This window comes from Furipterus horrens, unplaced genomic scaffold (assembly GCF_987537825.1).
Source record: "Furipterus horrens unplaced genomic scaffold, mFurHor1.1.pri manual_scaffold_3, whole genome shotgun sequence".
Lineage (NCBI taxonomy): Eukaryota > Metazoa > Chordata > Mammalia > Chiroptera > Furipteridae > Furipterus > Furipterus horrens.
The window spans coordinates 159,323,200-159,336,109 of NW_028327173.1; the positions used below are offsets into that span (position 1 = coordinate 159,323,200).

Sequence of the window (12,910 nt, forward strand, 5' to 3'; positions counted from 1 at the left end):
TTTATACATTAGAACTAGTGTTTATAACAGGATTAATTAATACGTTGGATTAGTCTTTACAACAGGATTAATCAACTGCCAAATTCTTCCTTATTTTTTATACAGCTATGAAAATAGTAGTAAAATTGTATTTCCTCAAACTGTTGATTTCATTTCTACCACTTAATAAGGAATCTGACCAAAATGCCCTCAGCTGTAAAAACTCCAAAAGAAACATTTTTTAACACTCACGGAGTCCTGCAATTAAATTCAGTAAAGTATTTCTTATATTTACAGGGATTAAAAATGCCCTGCTATTACTTTTCTTAAAGAATGTTTTTGTTTTCCTGTGTTCTCCTTGCATGTTAACACTATATATCCATAACTCTGATTGCAATTTCAGTTACTTTTGTATTATTTCCTGGCTAGAAGCAGCTTCCGCGTGAGAGCTTTTACAGATATTTTTAAACCATCTTTGTGCCTTTACAGATGTTTTCAGAACTGTTCTGTTTCTTACATCACTAAGAAGTAGGTTAGTGTGTCCATGTGTGAGGATGGAAGGCTATTCCTCCATTGCAATTCCTTAAGATGCCATCTTATCTGTGCACTTCCTTCAGGAGCTGCAACTGGACTTCTACAATTCTCTCCTGTTTTAGAATGGCTTCTAAAAACTGGTTAAGGAACTATGACTTCATTTCAGCATTTATCTACCCATCTGTGAGTTTTGCAAGAGATGGTTGCTCCAATGATTCTACCAAGCCTGTAACTGATAGCCCCTCAGAGGCTGACTCTAAAATATCTTAATCAGAGGATGGTCTGCCAGGCAAATTTTGTGGTCTTAGTAGTTTTTCAGCTTCCTGCCTGTCTACCACTTTGGTTATTGTCAGCCTTTTTTCCACCCTCTTTATCAGGTGTCTTATCCACAAAATGAAGATAATGCATCTTTTCCACCCACCCTTCCTGGCCACATACAATATTTGATTAGCAAGTGTTAAGAAGGCATCCCTTATGGGGACTCAATAAATAATTATTTATCAAGTACCTAGGGTGCTATTTAGCTAAGTCTCAGGGACAGTTTGGGATGTTGCTATTGTTACAGAAATTGAATTTTGGATTGAGGATGCTCAAGGCTTAAACACTTATATTTTCCTCGTTATGCTCTTTCTCAGTTATACCCACGAAGAATCATTTAATGTCTACAGAAGATTTCTTAGACTTAGGGGGAAGGCTTTAACACTCTATTGCCATTTAGAAATAAACTATTTCATGCAAAAGCAACTAGAAAATGAGTCTCTCCCTCCAAGAATAATGGGCTGAAATTGAAAAAAAATAGTAGTCAAATAGTAAACTATTTTATAAACAATAATCATAATAATGTGCATCTAATTTTTTAAATTTTCCACAAATTTAATTATAAATATCTTTCCAACTCTACAGTCCTCAAACTCACTGACTGCCTCAACTGAATTTCCATTAAGCTCTTTCTACTTTCCATAGTTTCTTTCCTTTTGGCTCCTGAAAATTACCTCAGTCATTTTTAAGGCATTAATGAGAAAATATAGTTATAATACTTTTAAAAACTATGAAATCTATGCATGGAAATTACAGACAACTTGGACAATGGCCAAGAGCCATAACCTCTAGAGCCAAGCTTCCTGGATGCAAACCTAGTACTGTTATCAATCATGTAACACTAGCAAGCAATTAATCTCTGTGCCTCAGCTGCTTCATCTGGAAAAAAGATATATCAGGATCTTCTTATAAGGATTAAGTGAGATGGCATTTAAAGCACTTAGATTGAAATCTGACATGTAGGAAATGTGTCATTTTTGACAAATGTGTCATTAGTAAGTATTTCTTACTTCCAACACAGAAATGGGTTAGGTACAAAAGTTTGGTTGTGATTTTGTTGTTTAAAACTCAGAACACATAGAAACAGTATCACTGAATCATGGAAAGTGATAGCTTTAAGAGACCTTGGCAACATTACGAATATTGAATTCCCAGACTAGCCCATTAATGTTGATGTAATCCACAATGTAGCTGATCTACAGTACTGCCCCAAAGTTCAGTACCTGTGACCATGCCTCCCTGCATCAGGGATGGCTCACACAGACCTATCTATCCCAGCAAAATGCTTCATGCTCCAAAGCACTTGCCTGCCTTCACGCTTCATCACACCCCCCATTCCCCTGAGGGATCATCACTAAATGTTGACAGAAAATGGATCTTATTTCACTGATTAATACTCAAGTATAAATGACTGATGCCTCTAGCAGCTTTGAGCTATTGTCTAATGTTTACTAACTTAAGCAAATATTTAATTGGAAGTATTTCAGGGTATATGAGTTTAGATGTATACTTGAAGTCCCTCAGAGTAAAAGATGTACAACATTAACGAGATGTAGTTTACGTTTATAACTCCAAATTTAGGTAACACACTTATATCCTTCAATTAAAAGTGCATTTTCCTCCCATTTGTGACCCTCCAGATCATGTGACCAGGAATTAGGTTAACAACTTTAAAGTCTTTAAATGGATCATTCAGCATCTTCTGAGCAATTAGGGCAATGTGGGTTTGGTTTCTGCAGGAATAAAATACTAGAGCTCACTCCTCTCCAATCTCAGCTCTTTGACCTGCCACACAAAAAGCAGACTAGATGAGACCCATAGAGCAGACCCTGAATTAAGACTCTCCTTCCATAATAAAATGATGTTCCAGAGACAGAAATGTACTTTGTGTTCACATTTGAAAGTTAGACTGCTCAGCTTGTCTTAAGGGGATAGAAAGTCTAGTGGATGGAGTTACATCTTCTTGGTGTTCACCTTTAGAAGGCATTTAGGGAACTTTATGTGAATATTTCTCTGTATCTGTATAAAGACGGGTAACCATGGTTCATGGGGTCATGTTAAGGAGGAAATGAAATAATACATGTAAAGAGCTTAGCACAAACCTAGCATCCAGAAAGTGCTCAATAAAAGTTCATCTAATGAAGTTTTCCCTAAAAATAATATTCTGCTTTTCCTAAAATATACTAGGCAAAGTTTAGTAATCTTAGTTTAAATTCAAGAGGATCGATTATTTTTTTAACCATAGAAAGAGTGGTATTGTCCCTTCTCTCCACACGGTGGTGCTAATGTAGCATTACCAGGGAGCAGTATCTCCAAACCTTTGAAAAAGTCCTGTGCCACTAACGGTGATATCAATCTGTAAATGACTGCGTAATGGCCATTTGGAACACATACAGAACATCAATCCAGTGTGCTTTTAAAAAAAGACTAATAAAAATTTTTAAAATAAAGTGAAATAAACAAAATGACTAACAGCTTCAAATCGATGAGGAGGCATATCATTTGCAGTTTTTCTTTAAAATAGCTATAAATCCAGTTCATGCCATAGATCAGGATTTACATCCTGCTCATTGCTTTTCTATCATTTATTCCTAAAAAAACTAGAAGATCCAAGGTCCCAGTTAGAATTTGTTAGGAATAAAAGCAATTGTATTTAAAAATCCTCCCAAATGGTTCTAGATATTTGGCTCACATGTGGATCAAAAATTATGGAGGAATTTTTCACTAGTAGGGAATGAGTCTCACTATTTTTCATAGTCTGTAGGAAGCTTAGTAAAGAAGTTATCACAGTGAAAGCAGTGGTTTTCATCCTTTTTCATCTCGTGGTACACATAAACTACTAAAATTCTGTGGCGTACAGAAAATATTTTTTTTGCTAATCTGATGAAAAAAAGGTATAATTTTGATTTATTTACAAAGATAATAATAGCAATTTCTTACTTTTTTGCTCCAAAGTGACTTATTAAAAAAATCACATGCCTACACTTGTATATAAGGATTTATGGTATCAAAAATCAACCAGACAGATGCAACCTTATCATGTGATGCAACTCTATTATATGACCTATATATTTGTGGTTCCAGAGAGAGCATTCACAGCAGAAGGCTATTATTGTGTTTACTGTCGTCATTTTTTTAATTTGACAATCTAAGGGAAAAGAGATCAGTGCCCCTAACCAAATAGTCAAGTATTGCATATTTAAAAAATTCTTATGGCACATAGGTTGAAAATTCCTACAGTAAAGGGCTGGTATATGGATTGTTTCAACCCAGGAGATTATGCCAAATGAAATCTAGATCCTGTACTGCCTTCTGTGGGGCTTGGAGGTCATCCAATTTGCAAAGCAAACTACTAGAGATCAAGCTGTTCATATCCCATTTCACCTAGTTCAAACTAGAAAGACACTGAGCATTCTGCTGAGCTAAGCCACTTGACATTCCAGAAATGGTCTGTACTCATAATTATTATCATAAGTAAATGTTTTCAAACTCATCCTTCTTTCCAGAAACTCTTGAGCATCTTCCTCTTGAGCATCAATAGCCGACACCCTTCACTGGGAAAACAAGTTGTTTTAAATGTGTTGCTTCTTAAAGAGTAAACCTTAAAAGTTCTCATCACAAGAAAAAAAAATTGTAGCTATATGTGTTGATGAATGTTAACTAAACTTATTTTGGTAATCACTTTGCGTATATACACATATGAAATCATTATATTGTACACCTAAAACTAATTCAATATTATATGTCAATTATATCTTAAAATTTTTTAATTTGCTGCTAATTTCTTTGCACAGCACATGAAATATGTACATTCAATCATCATGCTTTCATCCCATTCACAACATACTCTATTTTCTGTAACTCTGAATCAAAAACCAAAGGCTTATCATGACCACCAACTATCCTCTGTAAGTAAGGCAGAGTGTGGGAGGGAATTTAGTGCAACCATTTTTACTCACAAAGTCCTGGCCTGCCCACTGTGGCTGGCGCTCCCTTAGTACCAATCCTAGTATCCCTTCCCAGTCTATATCACAGCTGATGCAATTAATTGTGTGAGGGAAAAATCCTTTTTCTCTTTAGCATGGATTTTCCAATGAGAAATAATTGAGCATGCTACCCTCACCCACGCATGGCACAAGTAGACAACTGCTTCATATTCTGTGCATAAGGGATTCTGTCCAGCTATTCAGCCAAGGAAACTATCCGCCAGCACGCATACCTGACAGTAACTTGGCACCTACACCAGTGGGTCTCAAAGTGCTGTCCTCAACCACCAGCAGCAACATCAGGAAATCAATTAAGAAATGTAAATCGGGGGGCTTTGCCCCAGACCTACTGAATCAGAAACTGTGGGGCCCAGCGTTGAGGAATTCTGAAGTGCACTAAAGCCTGAGATCCAACAGCACCACCTGCAAGAGCAATGCTGACAACACTGTGCTCTGCTCTCTTCTAATATATTTGTCACTGACTTTGTAGCTGTTCTTAAAAGTGTTTCGACAGCAATGAATTGTAACTGTTTTGACGGGTGGGACCACAAATTTGAACAAACCACTGTTTTGTTCTCTGACTTCACTGACAAGCAATATGACATACTAGAAAGTATCATTTTGTACTTATTCTAGAAAAACTTGATTGGTTTACCAATAAATCACTTTGTTGTGTTAGGAACTGACTTAAAAACATCATGTTACAATTTAACCAAGTCTTACAGCAAAAAAGATTTTACAGGGAATTAGAGGCAAATGGACTCTTATTAGTCTACTAAAAATAAATATTCTGATATTCATCATCATGCATCCAATTTGCCCTTTCCATTTGGATCTACTGAATGAAGTTCTCATTCACTGATTTACTTGTCCCAGCACACACAGGTCTATGTCCCATATCTGCACGGTAAAACATTCTGTATTAGGTTTGCAGATTTTTCCTGAGACATAGTCTGTCATTCTCTGAATGTGTATTTCGGAGAATCACTTGTGAATCAATGATGCATTTTTATGAATTGGGGATAGAAGGTAGCAAAATAATAACAAAATGCAAATTTGTCAGACAACATAGAAACGATTTGAAGATATGCCATAAACTATGCTGTTTTCTGACAGCACATAATCAAATGGCCAACATAGCCTATCAGTGCATGTGCAACCAATGAAAATATTATTATTCTTAAGAATGAAAAAAATATTTCTGTAAAAACAATCATTAAATTTACATCTCAAATTTGTTATAAGAGGTGAACCAAATTGCTCCATCATGTTTTCCGCTGAGACAACCAAACAGCCTGCAGAACTATACTTTATACTTCCTTAATCTTAAAAGAATTGTTTCCATCCCTTTCCATTCTTTTCCAATACTTTCAATTATTTTATCTGCTAATCCTGTCTCTCCTCATTTTAATTCAATCCAGAAACTTCAGATTGAGGCTCTCTCTTTAAAATACTCCCGAAACCTGTGATCTGAGCACAGATGAAACAATCCTGTAGCCACAGATTTCCTACAGAGTCAGAGGGCAACTGCAGGATGTGGAAATCAGAGAACCAAGGCAACAAGCAAAGGGCTGAAGGAGCCCAGAGGAGGAAGAAGTCAATCCTGACTGTGCCCCAATACTTGAGAATATACTTGTTTGATCTAGCTAACTCCACCGGCTGCCCTATTTTTTGTTTTTTGGCCTTTACTGACTCACTTCTCAAAAGTTCGTGGTTTCCATTGCTTCATTACTTACTTCCTCCTTACCCCCTTGCAACAGCGCTCCCAGCTTCAACACTTCAGTGTTCTCTGTGGTATTTGATCACTGCCACTACATTACAGGAGTGCCTCTCAAGGGAGGAAGAGGGCCTATCTCAATTGCCTGCAAGGCTCTGTCACCCAGGCAGTGGTTCTCAACCACCGTGCATGAAAATCACGTGAAAAGCTTTGAAGAGACACCAATGCCCAGGCCCCCATCTGTAGTGGCTTTATAATATGTCAACTTGGCTAGGTTGAACAACATTTCCTAGAATTCCTTTCCAGTTAGGGTGAACCACAGAGAGATCTAGGGGATGGAAGTGAAGCAGAAGCCTCTCTGTAGCTCTCATACATTGTCATCCACTGGTGCATCTCGTTGGCATAAGCCAGCAGCCACACCTGCACCTGCTCCACCTTCTCTAGGTCCTCCTCCAGCTTCCCCAATGGCTGGGTCAGGTGTGTTTGTTTTGCTCTGTAAGAAGGGTCCTGGCTGCTGCAGGGCACCCATGCCATGTAGGTCAGAGGTAGCAATGACTGACACAGGGTTTGGGTCCCGGCTGCTTCTTACTCTCTCCTTTAAATCTATCTTCCCTTCCTGACTGCCTGTCCTGTGGACTTCAAGCTTCAGCATCAGACTCAAGACCTTACAGAGACTGCCTACCCAGCTCCCACAACTGCATAAAGTCAAATCCCTTTATATGTATGTTTATTCAACTGAACCATGCCTGATTAACCACTCCAGACCAATTATGTCAGAAGCTTAGAGGTGAGGCCTGAACATGAGTATTTGTTAAAAGCTCCCCAGGTGCTCCTAACATGGTTCAACATCACTACCCTTGAGAGAAAACCTCCACATCTTATTGCAAATCCTTACCAGAGTAAGTCAGCGCATTTGATGGGAATGACCCCCCCTTCCTCATGAGATGGACTTGAGAAAGATTTAAAATCCTCTTCTGCCCCACCCTATGTATTTAGTCCTTTTCCTTTCCCACAAATCCAGCCCCTACCCACTTCACAGATCACTGCATTCCAACGACAACTCCCCCCTCTGTGTTCAAAAGCTTTCAGCAACTCCCTGCTTTCGGAACTTCCATCAGCCCACGAAGGAGCAAAGCAGTGATCATGCAAAGAAAAGGGCAAAGGCCTTCACCGGCCTCCTTGGAATCTGCCTAACAACCGAGGCCACTAGCCAGGTACTATATCCTCTGCATTCCATACCACTCCTCAACCCCACTTGCTGCCTCCCACTTATATTAATGGTAATTAATACTACACATTTGAGTTCTCATTGTAGCATAGGTAGAAAGTAAAGTATAAATTCCTCTGCAGAGGCACCCTGACACTTTAATAAAAAGTGGCTGACCCCTCCTTTCATGTCCAATTAATGCATCTGCTACTATGATCCTCTTCCCAGGGTTCAAGGACAAAGACAGTATTTAGTTGGTTATCCACCAGAAAAACACAATCTAAACTGAAAGGGATCTTCATACTCCTTTCCCAGCACAGGAATTTCAAAGCCGCTAAGGCCCTCTTGAATGCTGGAGCTCCCTACAGCAGCATATACACTGGCTTTGAAATTACCCTACTGAACATGGAGGATTTCCTTATCCCTGGGGTCTCCTACTTGCATCTTATAAAGGAGGCCTTACAAAACTAGGACATTTACCCACAAAGTTGTCTTTCTTCAAACACCAAGAGGCTGAGAAAGTGGGACTGAAACACAGAACAAAGGCACGTCCCTCAGCGCTTTTTCTATGGGTCCACTATCATGTAATATTAATATACAAAGTAGAGATTTGACACCTCCCAGGGACTCTGAGTGTTTGGTTTTATATTTTGCTTTTTTCTTTGTTGTTGTTATCTATTTATGTACTAATGTTTACATTGGAGATGTTTTCTCTAGGTTTCTCCACAAAAATACTCACCCATATTTCTCTGCAAGTCCTATGGCCTCCTCCTCTTTCACTGCTCTCTGGTCTTCCAGGTCACTCTTATTTCCACATAACACTATATCTGGATTCTCACAATATGCATGCATTTGTAGCTGGCCTGTTAATATAAGAAGAAAATTATAGGTAAACAGTAATATAAGTGTATGATCAATGGAGAATACATGCAAAAGTGCTGTGAAAACTGTAAATGAATATACAGATAAAAGGAACTGACATAGAGCTTCCAAAGCATCAGTACCCCCATCTGCACAACCGAATAGATGAGGCAGATATAAAACTACTCCTGCCCTTAAACACACACACACACACACACACACACACACACTTATGTATATCGGAGAGAAATGGGAAAACTTGTTAACCCTCCAAAAGTGTGGGTGTGTGCACACACACACACACACACACATGCAACAGGTGGCAGTCTCTTCTATGACAGCCATTTGAAAAACACTTGGAGGATTTCCTAGTGCTTATTGCTAATTTTAGAACTGTTTTTCATATATTTTCTCCCCACAGCAATCACAGTTTTAAAAAACATGTCTTCTTATAAGCTAACCTATTTCTATCTGAAATGTTTTTCACATTGTTCTATTATACTAAGGCAGAATAAATTCATTTAAAACAAGATACAGGATTAAATGAGGAGAAAAAATCCAGAATTAACAGTCAATGATTCCATCACCAGAACCAAGAAAAAGCAGGAGACTACAATTCTTATTTCACAGATTTTATTTTCACTTAAAAACATGTAGACATTATTTTCAAAAGCAATTAAATCAAACAAAAGAGCTTCATTAAGCTAAATAATCTTCCAAAGAAGGAAAACAGTCTCATTTATTACTTATCACACCCCATAATGAAATTAACGCAGCCCAAACTTTCACAAAGTTTATGGCCTAATTTATTTTGTATCAAGGTTAACCAGAGAAGTGTTGACATTTTAGTTCCTCATTATGAAGTCATGTTCATTTTATCTTATCAAGAGAAAGTCACAGTGGCAAGCTTTTACTGAGTGTTAACACTGACCTGATACTTGGTGTAGAATTTCAAAAAAATGACCTTTGCCCTCAAGGGACAGCCAGGAAAACAAATACTACACAGGCAAGACCAGATGGTGCAGTTTCCAATACCTGCCGAGCCCTTTCTTTCCTCTAGGCCATTACCCACGCTGTCCTCACACCCTTGAACACCCAACCACAACCTTCCTTCAGCAACTCCCCACCCTTCCTTTAAGACTCGCTTCTCAGTTACCTCTACCATGAAATCTTTCTGGTCTCCAGAGCAGCTCTGTGCTCTGTTAACACCTTATATGTCCAGTTTCATGGTTCTTAGCATGAACTCAGGGTCAAAGGTTGAATCCTGGCTCTGCCATTTACTAGCTGTACCACCTTGGGAAACTTATTTGACTGCTCTGTGCCTCAGTTTTCCCATCTGTAAGTACCAATTATAATGGTACTTATTTCATAGGGTTAAAGTGAGGATTGAATGAGTTAATTCAGTGATTCTTCAAATAAGATCTGTGGACCAGCATCCTAAGAACTTGTTAGAAATATAAATTATCAGGTCCCAATGCTGAACTACTGAATCAGAAACAGTATAGGGCCCAAAATCTGTGTTTTCACAAGTGCTCTGGGTGATCAAGATGCACACTCACATTTGAGAACAACTAAGTTAATATGTTAAAGCATTTATAAGTGCTCTGTAGAAGAGGAATGCAAAGGATTGTAAGGAAATATCATGAACAACTAAATGTCAACAAATTAAACAATCCGAAAGAAATGGAATTCCTTGAAACATACAATTTTCTAAAACTGAATCAGGAAGAATCAGAGAATCTGAATAGACAGATTATAACTAGTGAAACTGAAGCAGTAATTTAAAAAACTCACAACAAACAAAAGTCCTGGATGGGATGGCTTCAGAGGTGAATTTTACCAAACATTCAAAAAGAACCAACACTTACCTTTCTCTAACTATTCTAAAAAATTCAAGAGAAGGGAAGATTCTCAAGCTCATTTTACCAGGCCACCATTATTCTGATTCCAAAACCAGATAGAGACACTAGATAGAAGGAAAATTATAGGCCAATATCCCTGATGATCATAGATATGAAAATCCTCAACAAAATATTAGCAAACCAAATTCAGCAATATATTAAAAAGATCGTACACCATGATGAAGTGGAATTTATTCCTGGGATGCAATTGGTTCAATATCCACAAATCAATTAATGTGAAACATCATGTAAACAAAACAAAGGATAAAAATAATATGATCATAGAAATAAATGCAAAAAAAATGACCATTTGACAAAATCCAGAACCCATTTATAATAAAAAGCCTCAGCAAAGTGGGTGTAGAGGGAACATACCTTAATATAATAAAGGCCATATATGACAAACCCACTGCAAGCATCATACTCAACAGGCAAAAACTAAAAGTGTTTTCCTAAGATCAGGAACAAGAGAGGGATGTTCACTTTTACCACTCATATTCAATATAGTACTGGAAGTCTTAGCCACAGCAATCAGACAAGAGAAGAAACTGAAGTCATCCAAACTGAAAAGGAAGAAGTAAAACTCTCATTATTTGCAGATGACATGATGCTGTATATAGATAGCCCTAGAAATTCCACTAAAAAACTACTAGAACTGATAAATGAATTAAATAAAGCAGCAAGATACAAAATAAATATTCAGAAATCCCTTGCATTTTTATATGCAATAATGAACTACCAGAAAGAGAACTAAGAAAATAATCCCATTTACAACTTAATCAAAAACAATAAAATACCTATTAATAAATTTAATCAAGGAGGTAAAACACCTGTACTCAGAAAATTATAAGACACTGAAAAAAAAAAATGAAGAAGATATAAATAAGTGGAAGCATTTACCATGTTCATAGATAGGAAGAATTAACATCATTAAAATGTCCATACTATCCAAAGCAATCTATAGATTCAATGCAATTCCTATCAAAATACCAATAGTGTTCTTAAAAGTAATCCAAAAACTTATACATGGAACCACAAAAGACCTCAAATAGTCTCAGTAATACTGAGAAAGAAGAATAAATTGAAGGTATCGCACTATCTGATATCAAACTTATAGTTAAGGATATAGTAACCAAATAGCATGGTACTGGCATAAAAACAGACACACAAATCAAAGATCAATGGAACAAAATAGAGGGCCCAGAAATAACCCACACCAATGTGGTCTATTAATTATTATTTGACAATGGAGGCAAGAATATACAGTGAGGTAAAGATGGCCTATTCAATAAATGGTGCTGGAAAATTGGATGGATACATGCAAAAAATATTAAACTAGACCACCTTCTTATGCCATATAGAAGAATAAACTCAAAATGAATTAAAAACTTAAATGTAAGACTCAAAACCATAAAAATCCTAGAAGAAAACATTGGCAGTAAAATCTTGAACACTTCTCTTAGCAATAGTTCTTCTGATCTATTTCCTCAGGCAAAGGAAAGAGAAGAAAAATAAACAAGTTAGACTACATCAAATTAAAAAGATTTTGCACAGCAAAGGAAACCATTAACAAAATGAAAAGACAATCTACTGAATTGAAAAATATATTTGCCAATGATACATCTAATAGGTCTTAATATCCCAAATTTATAAAGAACTCATACAACTTACCACCATAAAAAACAAACATTTCAATTAAAAAAATGAGCAGAGGACCTGAATAGGCCCTTCTCTGAAGAGGACATACAGATGGCCAATGGACATATGAAAAGATGTTCAATGTCACTAATTATCAGAGAAACACAAATTAAAATCACTATGAGACATCACCTCATACCTGTCAGAAAAGCTATCATCAATAAATGAATAAATAACAAGTATTGGCAAGAATGTGGAGAAAAGGGACCCCTTGTGCACTGTTGGTAGAAATGCAGATTGGTGCAGACACTTGGAAAATAGAACGGAATTTCCTCAAAACATTAAAAATGGAACTACCTTATGACCCAGCAATTCCACTTCTAGGAATATATCCAACGAAACCCAAAACACTAATTCAAAGGATTACATGACCCCTATGCTCATTGCAGCATTATTTACAATTGTCAAGGTATGGAAGCAACCCCAATTGCCAATCAATAGACTAGTGCAAAAAAAAATGTGGTATATATATACAATGGAATATTACTTGGCCATAAAAAAGAATAAAATCATACCATTTGTGACAGCATGGACAACCCACAGTGTATTATGCTAAGTGAAATATGTCCGACAAAGAAAGACAAATACCATATGATTTTAGTTATATGTGGAATATGAAAAGCAAACGAAATAACAAAATAGAAACAGATCCATAAATACAGAGAACAGACTTATGGTTGCCAGAGGAAAAGGGTTTGGGAATTCTGGA

General features: G+C 37.0%; 1 protein-coding gene across 6 annotated transcripts in view; it reads right to left on the reverse strand.

The window, feature by feature from the left end:
* The window catches only part of RAB27A (RAB27A, member RAS oncogene family), a 70,254-nt gene that overhangs the window by 3,006 nt on the left and 54,338 nt on the right, over window positions 1-12,910 (reverse strand). For all 6 annotated transcript variants that reach the window (XM_090270630.1, XM_090270628.1, XM_090270626.1 and 3 more), the window contains one exon: window positions 8,481-8,604. In XM_090270630.1, the coding sequence (XP_090126756.1) occupies window positions 8,481-8,604 (124 nt within the window). The remainder of the gene's footprint in view (window positions 1-8,480; window positions 8,605-12,910) is intronic.